Raw genomic sequence first — 12665 nt, forward strand, 5'->3', positions numbered from 1 at the left:
TTAATAAAACCTTCTAAGCTGCACAATCTAACAAAAAGGAACATTAAATTACCTTAACTTAAAAACTGCACAGAAAAATTACACAAATACCCAGGTGGTTCTTCTACCAAGTATATGATACTTGATTTTAGAGGATTTTTTTATGGTTTCACCTTTGATTAAATCAGTAAGAGGATCTAATATTTAATCCAACTTTCAATGTACAAAGGATAATTCATGTATATCATAGACATGGTTTTCAGACTTCCATTGTAAAGTTTTTGTAATCTTAAGTTCCTTCCCAGGTTTTGATGGATATCAATACAATATAAACACCATTTATCTACTTACCAAATATATATATATATATATATATATATATATATATATATATTTGTTGTTACCCAGTAACTGACCACCGTGCTCCATTCAAAATTAATAGCATGAAATGGGTGGAGTGGAAATTCAAATGTTTAATTTAAGAGAGATGTTGGTTTCATATCAGAAAGAAATTGCTTAAAGATGTGACATGTCCCATCAAACAGAGTGTAATAAGTAAGAGCAAATATTCTGACATCCACATAAGCACAGAATAAGCAGTTATTTTATTACAAAAGCAGGAGATCATGTAAGAAAAAGGAGAAAAACTGTATAACCCGGTCCTTGATTGAACCATAGTACAAAAAGGAAGACCTGCTACAGCATAAGACTCATGTGTCTTGATTTGGAATTTGGATCCTATGAATAAAAAGAAAAACCAAAGGGGAAATTCTCCAAAATAAAAATAAATAAATAAATAAATAATATCCACCTGAGATATTAAAGCATTTGCAGCCAAACTTTTTGAGATGCCCCTTGCAATATCCATAGGTGAGGATATCCACTTCTTGCCTTCCTTGACAGTTCCATCCGGCAATGTTATCCTGAAAATTCAAAAGAAAAACGAAGTTAAGGAAAAATACAATTGCCAGAGTTGCATATGCTTGAATGAAAGGGAATAGATGGCGGGATATCGAATGTAACAATAGAAAAGAATGACATCAATATTGTCAAAAGACGACTAGGCAATAATTTACACAACGTAAGGATACCCAAATTTATTAGAAACATAAAACAAATTTCCATTTTCTAACAATATATTTTGTTTTTTCTTTAAAACCAACAAGGTAATTCTTCAACTTGGATCCCGAAATTTTAAAATTCTTCACAAACTGCTACTTCTACAAATGGAAAATTTACAAAATAATTCATCTTTCAAATAAACAAAATTATTCTTCTTGGAAAGAGTCCTTTTGCATTCACCCAATGTTCACAGACATATATAAATCTCTACTTGACTCATGTGATATGGGTCCAATTCAAGATAGCGACTTGCACAAAACATCCTAATGAAGTACCTAGACTTGATTTTTACTGAAAATTGTTGAAGAGTAGAAGAAATGAAAAAAAAAAAACATACTTAATAAGGAATCCGATGGGTATTCAAAAACTTTTATGGCAAAAGAAATGTATTTTTCAAGTAGAATGCGGTTGAAATCCGTAGTAATGCTTAGAATTAAACTCCATTTTCTCCATTCATTTTTAAGGTTGAAGAACACGAACAGTGTTCCGATAGTACCCAGACCAGAAGCTCAAAACGAAGTATATGAAATCGAAGAACTGAAATAAATGAGAGATAAATTTTTGGATCTTTATTCTTACTTAATTGGCTCTCCACCTATGCGTTGCTGCTCCTCGATTTGCTTGGCTTTGATGGCTTCGAAGAGGCGAATACGTTTCTGAATGACGGATTCAAGATAAGCTTCGTCTTTGGCATGACTTGGCTGGGGCTCGGGCTTCGGTTTCTCTACCATTGCTGGTGCGACACTGGAAGAGAGTAATCGGACGAAGAAAGCCTCAGTTAGCTGGTAACAAGCAGCAGCAGGAACAGTTCGCCTACAAGAGAAGGAAAAGAGAGACTGAAACTGGGAAATGAACATGAAATGGAACTTCCCCACTTGGAGTTCCACGAAGACTATATGGGTGGGAGCTGTGGTGCCTGTGTTGGGTCTGAACCACGGTCTTGAGTAGCAAGGATTGGTTGAACCGTTTGGATGAACCATGCTTCAGTAATGTTAATGTACGTTGTTCGGTTTCTTCCCGTGGTCGGGTCAACGGTCAGCTATCGCTTCGCAAACCCTAACTAAAGTAAAAAATATATATTTATATGGAAGTCAAAGATCATTAATAGAACAGAAAAATGGAAAGAAACGAGCTAATTCAGCCAATTGGTTCTGAATCTATGGGTTGTGCCGTTCCACAGAGCCAACTGTGGCAGTGTGGCACAACAATAGCAACCAATGAGAGGTGCTCACGGTTCGGTACCAAACCGTGGGACCTTTATCGAATCGAGCTGGTATCATTGGTTTTTGAAATACTAAAAAATGAAATCAATCGGTTAATCGATTCGTCAGTCCAATTTTTCACTGATTTGGTTCTTCGGTTTTTTAAATTTTAAAAATTTTAATATATGTTATAAATAAATATATAACTATATATCGGAAGTATTAGAATAAATAATATATGATATATTGTATATTATAAATATAAGTATTTGCATATATTATGCATTAAGGGCGGCCATTTTCCGTGTCTCCAATGGGTACTTGGTCTCCCCGACCTGACGGGGTTGGGTATGGGGGGTACTTTGGTGTGGTTGAGGTCGAGGATGGGGCTATCCCTGAATCCCCGATTGGGTTTGGGGATAGGGATGGGGAATGCAACCCTCGCCCAACCCCGGCCTTGATTAATATATATATATAATATTATATTATTTCTATAATATTATTATATTATATATTCTTCATTTTTTGTAAAAGATTAAAACTTAAAAACAAAAACTAATACTATTTATTCTAAAAAACACTCGACAAAGAGAGAACCCTGAACCCTAGTTATTCACTTCTTCTTCTTCCTTCATCTTCATCACTGACTCGCCAACCATCATCGCTACCGCCACTTGCCTATCAGACATTTATTGTCACCAACTACCACTTGATAGAGGACAGATAGACTCAAAGAATAAAGAACTGAAAACTAAAACCCAGTTCTTCAATATTCCTTCATCTGTCATTGCCCGTTGCCTCTCTCTCTCTCTCTCTTGAGGTCCCCCATCCCCATCTCTAAATGGTCACATCGGGGATTTGGGTTTCCGATAGGGAATTCATCCCTATCGAGGTTGGGGATGGGGAATGTAACCCCTGCCCTGTTGCCATTCCTATAATGCATATATATTTATTTTAATAAATAACATATATAAAAAAAACACACATATATAATGCATGAAAAATATATACAATATAGAATATATATATATATATATATATATATATATATATATATATATATATATATATATATATATATCTGATAGTTTAGTTAACCATTGGTTTTTTATATTAATTAACCGAAACCAAATTAGTAGTACCTTTAGATTTTTTAAAACACCAAATTGAAACCCAACTGATCGGTTCAATTAACCAGATTTTTTTATTCAATTTCATTCTTGTGGTTCGATTTTTCAATTTTTGGGTTTTGGTTTTTGATGATCACCCTTAGCTAAGGGAATAGGGGATGTGCTACTCCCATTGTGTAGCACCATGATAAAAACATATAAATAATGTATAGAATACTTGTGTTAATGAACCAAACAAGATGACGAATTGCTAGCACTCTCCCTGCTGTATCAAGCACTGATACTATGTCGGGAGAGCCTTATTGTATGAACCAATAAACCCAAATCTACAACTATCGTGCTGAAATGTTATATAACCAATCACGAGTGAACAATCTAATAGGTGTTTGATACCATTGCTTTCTACTTTTATAAGCACAAACATGTCCATAGTGGTTTCACCAATTACTTGTTTTTCTCTTAGGTTGGGATATTTTATAAAAATAAAATGCTCGCTTTAAATGTCTCGGGTTATGTAAAAATTTACCATATGCTATCACCATTTTTAACCTTTTTGGTCTCTGTGCCACATAACAGTGTTTAAAGGTACATAGCTGCGAGGGTTAGACTTGGCTTCAAGCCAAGCTAAGTTGAATGTTTTGGCTATTTGAGTTTGGCTAAAAAAAATAAAAAGAAAAAAAGAAAAACACGAGGCTCTAGTGTTGGCTCAAATTCAATTAGAACCAGGGATATGAGCTTGAATTTGGCTGGATCAAAAGCTCATAATTTCGAGTTTGGCTCAGTTTGATCTTTTTATTGAGCCATTCTTCATATAAAAACTACAAATTTATAGATGCAAATAAGTATATATATTAAAATATATATAATTATTTATTGTTATATTATACATATAAAAATTTAAAACTATACATAGAAGAATTATTTGTCATTATACATAATTAAAAAATATTATATATAATATAAGCTCGAGCCTCATGCCGAACTTCATTAGGCTTTAGTTCGATTCATCTCAATTAGGAGATTATCCTACATATTGGGTTTGAGCTCAACTTGAAGCTTTGTTTAAATTGAGTCGAATCGAGTTTTTCACAGATGAGTTTGAATAGCTCGTGAAAAGTTCAATTTGTGCCCACCCCTAACAGTTGGCTTTAATAAATAAATAATAAAAATGTGCGAATAACCCAATGCTACTTATGGTTTCCAATGTATAAGCGCCCATTTGGTTTGCATTCGAAATCTATAGAATTGGGTCAGAAATGGCCCATTCCCCCTACACCTATTTGGTTTGGTTCAAACAAAAAATGGAATTGTCTAGAATGGATTGTCATTCTCAATGGAGCGAGAGGGAATAGTCATTCCCTTTGATAGAAAAAAAATGTCATTCCACTAAAAATAGGAATGGAATATTCCACCCAACCAACGGTAAGAATTGGAATTATCCATATTCATGAGTGTGGATCCCATATTCACTCGTGATTGAGTAGGTAAATTTTTAAACGTAGTGTGGCATTATCCAATTGAACAGCCAAATAACATTAGCATTATTTAAAACTTAAAGTAAATGTATGATTATGTCCATTAAATTGTTTTAGCGTAAATTGCAAAAACCTCCCCCAAAGTTTATGATCGAATTTGGTAATTGCAATTACCTCCCCTTAGCTTTTTGACACAGTTGCAAGTAGACCCCTCAGTTAGAATCCTCTAACAAGAGGCATGAAAAATATCCAAAATACCCATAAAATTACTTTTGGCCAAAATGTTTTCCCAATTATTTCTTCATATCAATTGTTGTCCCAAGCCTTTTAATCACTTTTCCAAAATTGTTTTATTTTCCAAATTTGCTCTTCATATCAATCATTCAAAGGATTTTAACTTTAAATTCTCATTTTTTTTGTTGTTCATAAAATTCGTATTGTTTTTATTGTAGAAACCAACCTCATTGATAATTGTATGGGTATTTTGGACATTTTTCTATCTCTTATTAAATGATTTTAACAAAGGGAGTCTACTTGCAATTGTGTCAAAAATTTCAGGGGAGATGATTACAATTACCAACTTTAAGGAATGTTTCAACAACGGTAAAAAACTTTAGGGGAGGTTTCAGCAATTTATCCATTGTTTTGTGATGGCATTCTTTTGAGGCTACTATGCCTCATAATGTTTATTGTTTTTTAAATTTTATGTATTGAAATTATAGTTATCCACTGAACAAAATGGATGGGCTAAAAAATGTATGAATACAAAAACAAAAGGTTAATATAAAAAAAAAATGGGTAAGAGCTCTCCCCTCTCTCTCTCTCTCTCTCTCTTATATGTATATATACATGCATACATTCTAGTTGAGGCCTTGCAATGCACAAGTCTTGTTACACAAAATTGAAGTAGAAAAAGCCTTATGACATTTTTAATTGTGCCAAATCAATCCAAGCCAACTCAAATAATATATTCTGGAGTTATGTTTAATTGTTATGACTACAATCCAAATTGAAACCTAGTGAGAGTGGCTAATCTCGTATGGTAATTAATTAGACTTGACTCACCCCTGCATGGTTAGGCTAGGGTCAGGATTATTAGGGTGTAGGGTTAGGTTAGAGTTATAATTATTAAACCCAGGTCAGGTGCAAGTTTGGCTAACTTGGCCCATCAGGTCATAATACCCCTATACATATAAAGGGTAATCTTGTAATTCGGTATGACTTCTAACCCCTAACCTTAAATCTTAAGATTTCTTTCAATGTTTGTTTTAACCCAAATCCAGTGTTGGGTTAGGTTAAAGTTTTGATTATTTAACCCAAATCAAGTTTTAAGTTTGGCTAATCCCACCCATCGAATCATAATACTCTTACACTTATAAAAGGTATTCTTGTAATTTAGTCTGACTTCTAACCCTAATATGAGTATGTGATTTATTTCACTTTTGTTTTTTCTTTCACTTTTGGAGAAGCAATGCATTGGTATCCATAAGCAAATTTCCAACTTAAGTTAAGGACTCTAAAGTTTTCAAAAAGTATCACAAAAAATACAATTGAACGATTACAAGATGGGTTGGGTTGGTATTGAGTTGAACCCTACAGGCTAAAGCAGGTTTATTCTTGAACCAGAAGGTCTATGATTCACTACATTCAAATGTATGTCTTACTGCGTTAACCATGTTAAATGTTGTGAGGCAGGAATTGATATGGAAAAGGCTGTTATCCAGTTTTAGTAGAAATACTAGGATGTGAGGTGAAACCGTGGCCCCTAATTGGGGGAAATCTGAAGCCTGAGAGCTTCTGGAAAGAATTACTTTGCAAAATTATTTGAAGAAATAAATGAATAAGATGATGGTCAATAATATGTTGAGAGGTATTTCTTATTTATAAAATTCCTTTCCTTGACAAACCTCAACTAGGACAAATGTTAGCAAACATGTGTTTTAGTGTGTTGTTTGTTAGTTCTTTGTAGAAAAAGAAAATTTTCTAAGGATGATGAAGAAAGACAAGGTCCAAATATGTTTTCAAATTTCATAAAGAAGGGTTAACAACATATTGAAGTATTTCATAAAATGAAATTTATAATATAGCTATGTTTTAATTTGTTTTTTTGGAGTGGAAGAAAATTTTTTTTTCTAAATTACTAAAATAATTAACCTACCATTAACATAAATAGTTCTATGTCTCTAATACACAGGGTTTATTTTCCCATAAGCTTCTTATTTCATTTCATTATTATTATTATTATTTTGGTTTATTATATACCGCTCCTACATCTTGACAAATTTATAAATCTCACACTACTTTCCACCAACAAATTCATTTTGAATCCCTGAAATAGTAAACTATTAGACTAGTGAATGTGTTTTTTTATCAACAGGTTCTCTGTTTACTATTAAGAGTTGTTAAAATAAGAACATTTAAATTTTCTACATTATCTTATAGTGTGAAATGGTAAATTATTACCTCTAAAAAGGGTTACAGAAGAGCAAAAATTTCAAAACAGCTCCTCTATAGTTTAATATCAGAGCATCCCAAAACCAATGGCGTCTCCTCCAAATTTTGTTTCCATGGAATCATCAAATTGTTTGTTCAACGAAGAAAGCACTGTGTACTAGATCCTTGGAATATTCAAATAAAATTTGTGTCTTAATCATGTCCTTTGGTTTTGAATAGGTTTCAGTTTTTCTGTAATTAGAAATAAGGCTGTGTTTGGAAATAATGCAAATGTAGTGTAAATCCCAGTTCAGGGTAAATTTGTACTCTGGTTTACTTTTGCCTGTGTTTGACAACATTACATTTATGCATTGACAAATGACAGACCAATGCATATTTACATTGATAATAAGATGTAAAAATACATCAATAAAAAATAAGTAAATTTGCATTCAAGTGGACTTTTGATAAAAAAAGCATATGCTTTATTGGAATTCATACTAGCATCCATTACAGCTAAAAGTTTGTTTGGTAAGAAGGTAAATTTATCAATGCAAAATTAACCCAAATTTACAATTTATATGAACCGTTTTATACTCTACACATTTGCATTATTTCCAAACACAGCCTAAGGGTTTGGTTCTAATATAAAGTAGGATTGTTGTGTTGACAAGTGCAGAAGCTTAAACAAAAATGCACAATTTAGTATGTGGTTGTAACGTGGATCTTAGATTCCATATTTTGGTTTCAGGGACCTGACTCAAGTGTGACTATCCTGATTATATTTCTCAAGGCAGGTAGTCTATGATGATTGTTGACTGTCTCGGATCGAATACTTCATTTTCAGTTAATTTCTTTCTCAGGAGTTTTAAAGCTATAAATAAGCTTTCTTAAAATTCACTGAGTTATTATACCAATCTTTAGTTTTTATATTTTTTTTATGGAATTAAATAAAAGATTGTTCCTATTGGATTCCATACGAATAGTTACTAATATAATGCATTGGAGACGAAGAGACATGATTATGAGCTACTCTGTAACTCTTGCTGATTGTGTTGTGTTCAAGCCTTCAAGAGATACAAGATCATCACTTATGCCTATTATATCAGTAGATTTGGACAAATGCATGCTAGAATTGATTATTGGAATTAGGTGAAGATTTTGTTTAGTTAACCCGTGGTTCTTTACTTTATATTTTTATTTTTTTTTCCGTTTCCAAATGTTACTTTTTTGGTAATCTTCTGCATCCACACGTGGTCCTTTATTGATGATGACATGCGTAGAATTCTTAATTGGTATTGGATATATGTATTCACTTGTTTTTATATATTCGAGTTTTGCTTATTTAGATCGATCTTGCAGTAACGTGTGATGATATTGTAATTGGAGATTTAATTTAAACTATATTACGTTCAAAATTTTTTTTTCTAAATAAAAAATGAAGCCATTTCTAGTAATTGAGAGAAGATGGTAATGAAGCCACTTTTAGATGATAATGGTGATAAAATAGTACGTGAACTATACTTTCGAGTATGACTGTAAAAGTACTGGATTTGATCCATTTCCAATTTGAATCTGATTTGTTTATATCAAATTCGGAATCTATTTACTGATACTTGGATGCAAATGTATCAGATTTTATGACTTCCAATTTGAATCCAATTTTGTTTGTCATATTAATGACTTGGATTAATGGAACCTGAAAACAAATTGAGTTGCATATGCAAATATGTAAACAAACTAAATTTGAAATCTACTGTTGATGCCAAAAATAGTATTCATTCCTTTATACCACATGTAAACTTGTTTAATGCCAAAAATAGTATCAAAAGAAATTAATTCACTTTGTTGTGATTTTTCGTGCAAGGGAACAGGTGATAAACGACCCACCTATTTAAAGTCTTGGAATGCTTTGTTGAAACCAAATGAAAGGCGGCTTAGGCCTAATTGATGTGGAGTGTAAAAACAAAGCATTGTTAACTAAACTCTGCGGGAGGTTATTGGTTCAAGAAAGTTTGCGTGGCTAACTCCTCAAGGCAAAGCATTTAAATAATCATTCCTTCTGGTATTGTAGGGGGAATAGTAGTCACTCTTGACTATGGCATGTCATGCTATCTTGTAGAGAGTTTGTTTATTTGGGAAGCCGTTGATTGGTGGGTGATGGATGGAATGTTGTTATTTTGACTGACCCATGGCTTACCAGTAAGGTCCGGTTAACAGATGTTGGCATTCAGGCTTTATCTCATACAAAGGTTGCCAAGCTCATTGATCCTAATGAACTGAAATGGAATGAAGTCATTTGGTCCTGGTTTACTCCCACAACAGCTGCAGAAGTTCTTCAACTACAACTTCCTCTTTCGAGGAATAATGCAAAACACCGTTTTGTTTCGTTAGCAATTCCTCATGGTAGATACACACTATATACTCTGGTTTAAAGCTTATATATATGCTACATGAAAAGCCTAGTTCATCTATTTGTGAGTTGACTTCAGGTGATTTCACCTGGAAGCAATTATGGTCTTATACTTATTTCAGGTGATTCTCTTCACCTAGGATGCATTAAGGGAGTAATTCCCACAAAAACAACTCTGTCAGCAACACTGCAGCAAGGACCCTATTTGCCCATTATGTGGGGAACATGATGAAACACTGGAGCATATCATCCTATATTGTCCTTCTGTTCAGCCTGTGTGCTTTGATTCTGTTCTCAATCTCTAGATGACAGAATGTATGACCACTAGTGTGGTGGATTGGCTTATTATCTGGTGGGACATGGAACATACTTTTAGTTGTCCTTATTTCCTATTTGAATCTATTTTACTGTGGTAAATCTAGATGCACCAAAATGATTGTATTTTTGCCCAAAATCCATTCAATCAGAAGTCTATACAACATCATTGTATAGTAGGGGATTTTTTTTCTCCACTCATCCTAGGAGTTAGAACAGGGATTCACTATTCTAATCAATCTCCTATAACTTCTCTGCCTTGGTCTAAACCAAATATTAGATGGCTGAAGATGAACATTGCCAATGCTGTTGGAACCAACAAAGCTGGGGCTGGTATTGTGCTTTGTGACTATATGAGTACTTATATTTTCTCATGAGCTTTGGAGTTGAATATTGAAGCAGTCATTTTTGAAGGTGATGCAAAATAGATTGTTGATCTCCTATTGATGGACTCTTTGTCTCCACCATGGTGTATTCACACTGTTATTACTGATTGCAAGGGACCACTTCAACGCCTATCTTCATATTCAGTCTCTCATGTCAGTCGAAAAGCAAATACAGTAGCTCATGCCCTTGCTAAACATGCATCGAATTGTAATTCTATTTTCACTTGGTCTGTATGTCCTGATTTATTGGCATCCAGTGTATCCTTTGATATTCGAAACTGAGATGAATACAATCATCTTTTCCTCTAAAAAGAATCTATGTTATGCATATCCATCATCAGGTAACATTTTGATTGCTTAGGTTTTTCTCTCTTTGGATGCAGGTGGGACACCCCGGTGAGCTTGGCAAGACTGTTTGAAGCCTCCACTTTCAGGTGGCCAAAAAGAAGAGGAAAACCATGTGGAGATACGGGCAGCAGTACTTTGGATGTTATGGGAGGAAAGAAATCAGAGAATTTTTTAAGGAAAGAAAAGGTGCAAGGAAATACTGATAGAAGGGATAATGCTAAAGGTGATCTCATGGGTAAAATCGATGGACTTATTCTTAGATTTCACTGTGGATGATATTTTCAGAAATTGGAGGACTGTTGCATCCTTATCATCTGCAAAAAAGAAGGCAGTAAGGAGTTGGGGGTCTCCTGAATCTGGTTTCCTCAAGTTAAATTTTGATGGGAGGAGTTTTGGCAAACCGGGCATGGCTGGAATTGGTGGGGATATTAGAGGATATTAGAGATGACACGGGGGATATTGGGGGGATATTGGCTGGAATTGGCTGGAATTGGCTGGAATTGGTGGGGATATTGGGGGGACTCCATTACAGCTGAACTAAAAGCAATGGTTTTCGGAATACAAAAAACCATGGAAATAGGTGTGAGAAAATTGGTTGTTGAAGGTGACTCCAAAGTGATTATAAGCTGGCTAAAACATGATGGAAAGACTCCATGGATATTCAGTGTTAGGTTGAAGGTTTTGTATGTATTGATGGTTCAGCTGTTAAGAGTTCTTATTAGTCTGTATTTGAGTTTAGGTTGTTATGTACTGGGCCTGTGTTAATGGGCCTAAGTCTGTTTAGTGTTTTAAGTTGTTTGGGTAACCCATCATTAATCAGGGGCATCCTAGTCATTTCATGTAACATTGTACTGTACTTTAATATAAATAATAGTACTGTCGACTGGGTTAGTTCAGTTCGACATTCTCAGCATCTCTTGGTCTTCTCCTCTCTTCTAATGCTTCAGCTACAACACTTCAGTTTTCATGGTATCAGAGCATTAAGCACCTTCCTGGTTACAGCCGACACCATCTCTTCTCTCTTGCTGTCTTTCTTTTCCTTTTTTTCTGGGTTGCTGCTGTGAAACCCTAGGGTTGTAGGAGAACAAAACAATGTTCGAACTTAGGGTTTCTCTTGGTTGTAGGGTGCAAGGGAAGTAAGACCCAGACGCTGATGTCCTACTAGACTGTTTCTAGTAGATAGTAGCTATTCGGCTACTAAGAGAGGTCTGTATAGGACAGACCTAGTTGACGACTGATTTCAGCAGTCCTAGCAGTAGCCGTAAGGGGGAGAACTCTCTTTACAGTTGCAGTACTCGAAGCTCAAGTGAAGTCTGCATAGCACAGTGGTGGAGAGCCCTCAGTTTCAGGTCGGTTACCAGCCCAGAACACCTCATTTGCTGCTGTAACTGAACTGCTTCAAAACTGTGACAGTCTTGGCAAATCTGAAACAGTGTTGCGAGCTGTCAAAACCTTCTTCAATTCTGCAACTAGTCTCTTTTTCAGCACTGTGATCACTTCGGCTAGTCTTAAACAGTGTCATCTACACAAAGGCTGTAGTCAGGATGTCTTCAATATCTGGAGAGGTTTCTTTCTAGGGATAACAGACCTGCTGCAAGGTCTTCAAATCTGGAAAACCCTAATCTGCACAGCTTGCAAATTACAAGTATACTGCTGGATGAATACAACTTCAGGGAGTGGTCCATTTCTGCAATGCTTTTTATTAGTTCCCATGATCTCACAGGCTACTTAGATGGGAACAAGAAGGAACTTGAGGTTGGCAGTGCAGAGTATGCTGTGAGGCGCAAGGAGAATGTCACAGTTATGTCCTGGTTGCTTGCCTCTATGACGCCTCGGGTTGCCAGGACTGTTCATCACTTTCC

At 34.8% G+C, this 12665-nt stretch overlaps 1 protein-coding gene across 1 annotated transcript in view; it reads right to left on the bottom strand.

Annotated features, from left to right (window-relative positions):
- Positions 1 to 1983, bottom strand: part of LOC148852126 (threonine--tRNA ligase, mitochondrial 1-like) — a 60407-nt gene extending 58424 nt beyond the window's left edge. The window contains exons 1-2 of the mRNA XM_088944409.1: positions 1681 to 1983; positions 791 to 902 (exon numbers count right to left, since the gene is read on the bottom strand). Of these exons, the coding sequence (XP_088800535.1) occupies positions 791 to 902; positions 1681 to 1958 (390 nt within the window). The 5' untranslated portion in view covers positions 1959 to 1983. The remainder of the gene's footprint in view (positions 1 to 790; positions 903 to 1680) is intronic.
- Between the last annotated feature and the right edge of the window lie 10682 nt (positions 1984 to 12665).

Source organism: Nelumbo lutea, chromosome 5 (genome assembly GCF_056320005.1).
Source record: "Nelumbo lutea isolate HS-2025 chromosome 5, American lotus-T2T, whole genome shotgun sequence".
Taxonomy (NCBI): domain Eukaryota; kingdom Viridiplantae; phylum Streptophyta; class Magnoliopsida; order Proteales; family Nelumbonaceae; genus Nelumbo; species Nelumbo lutea.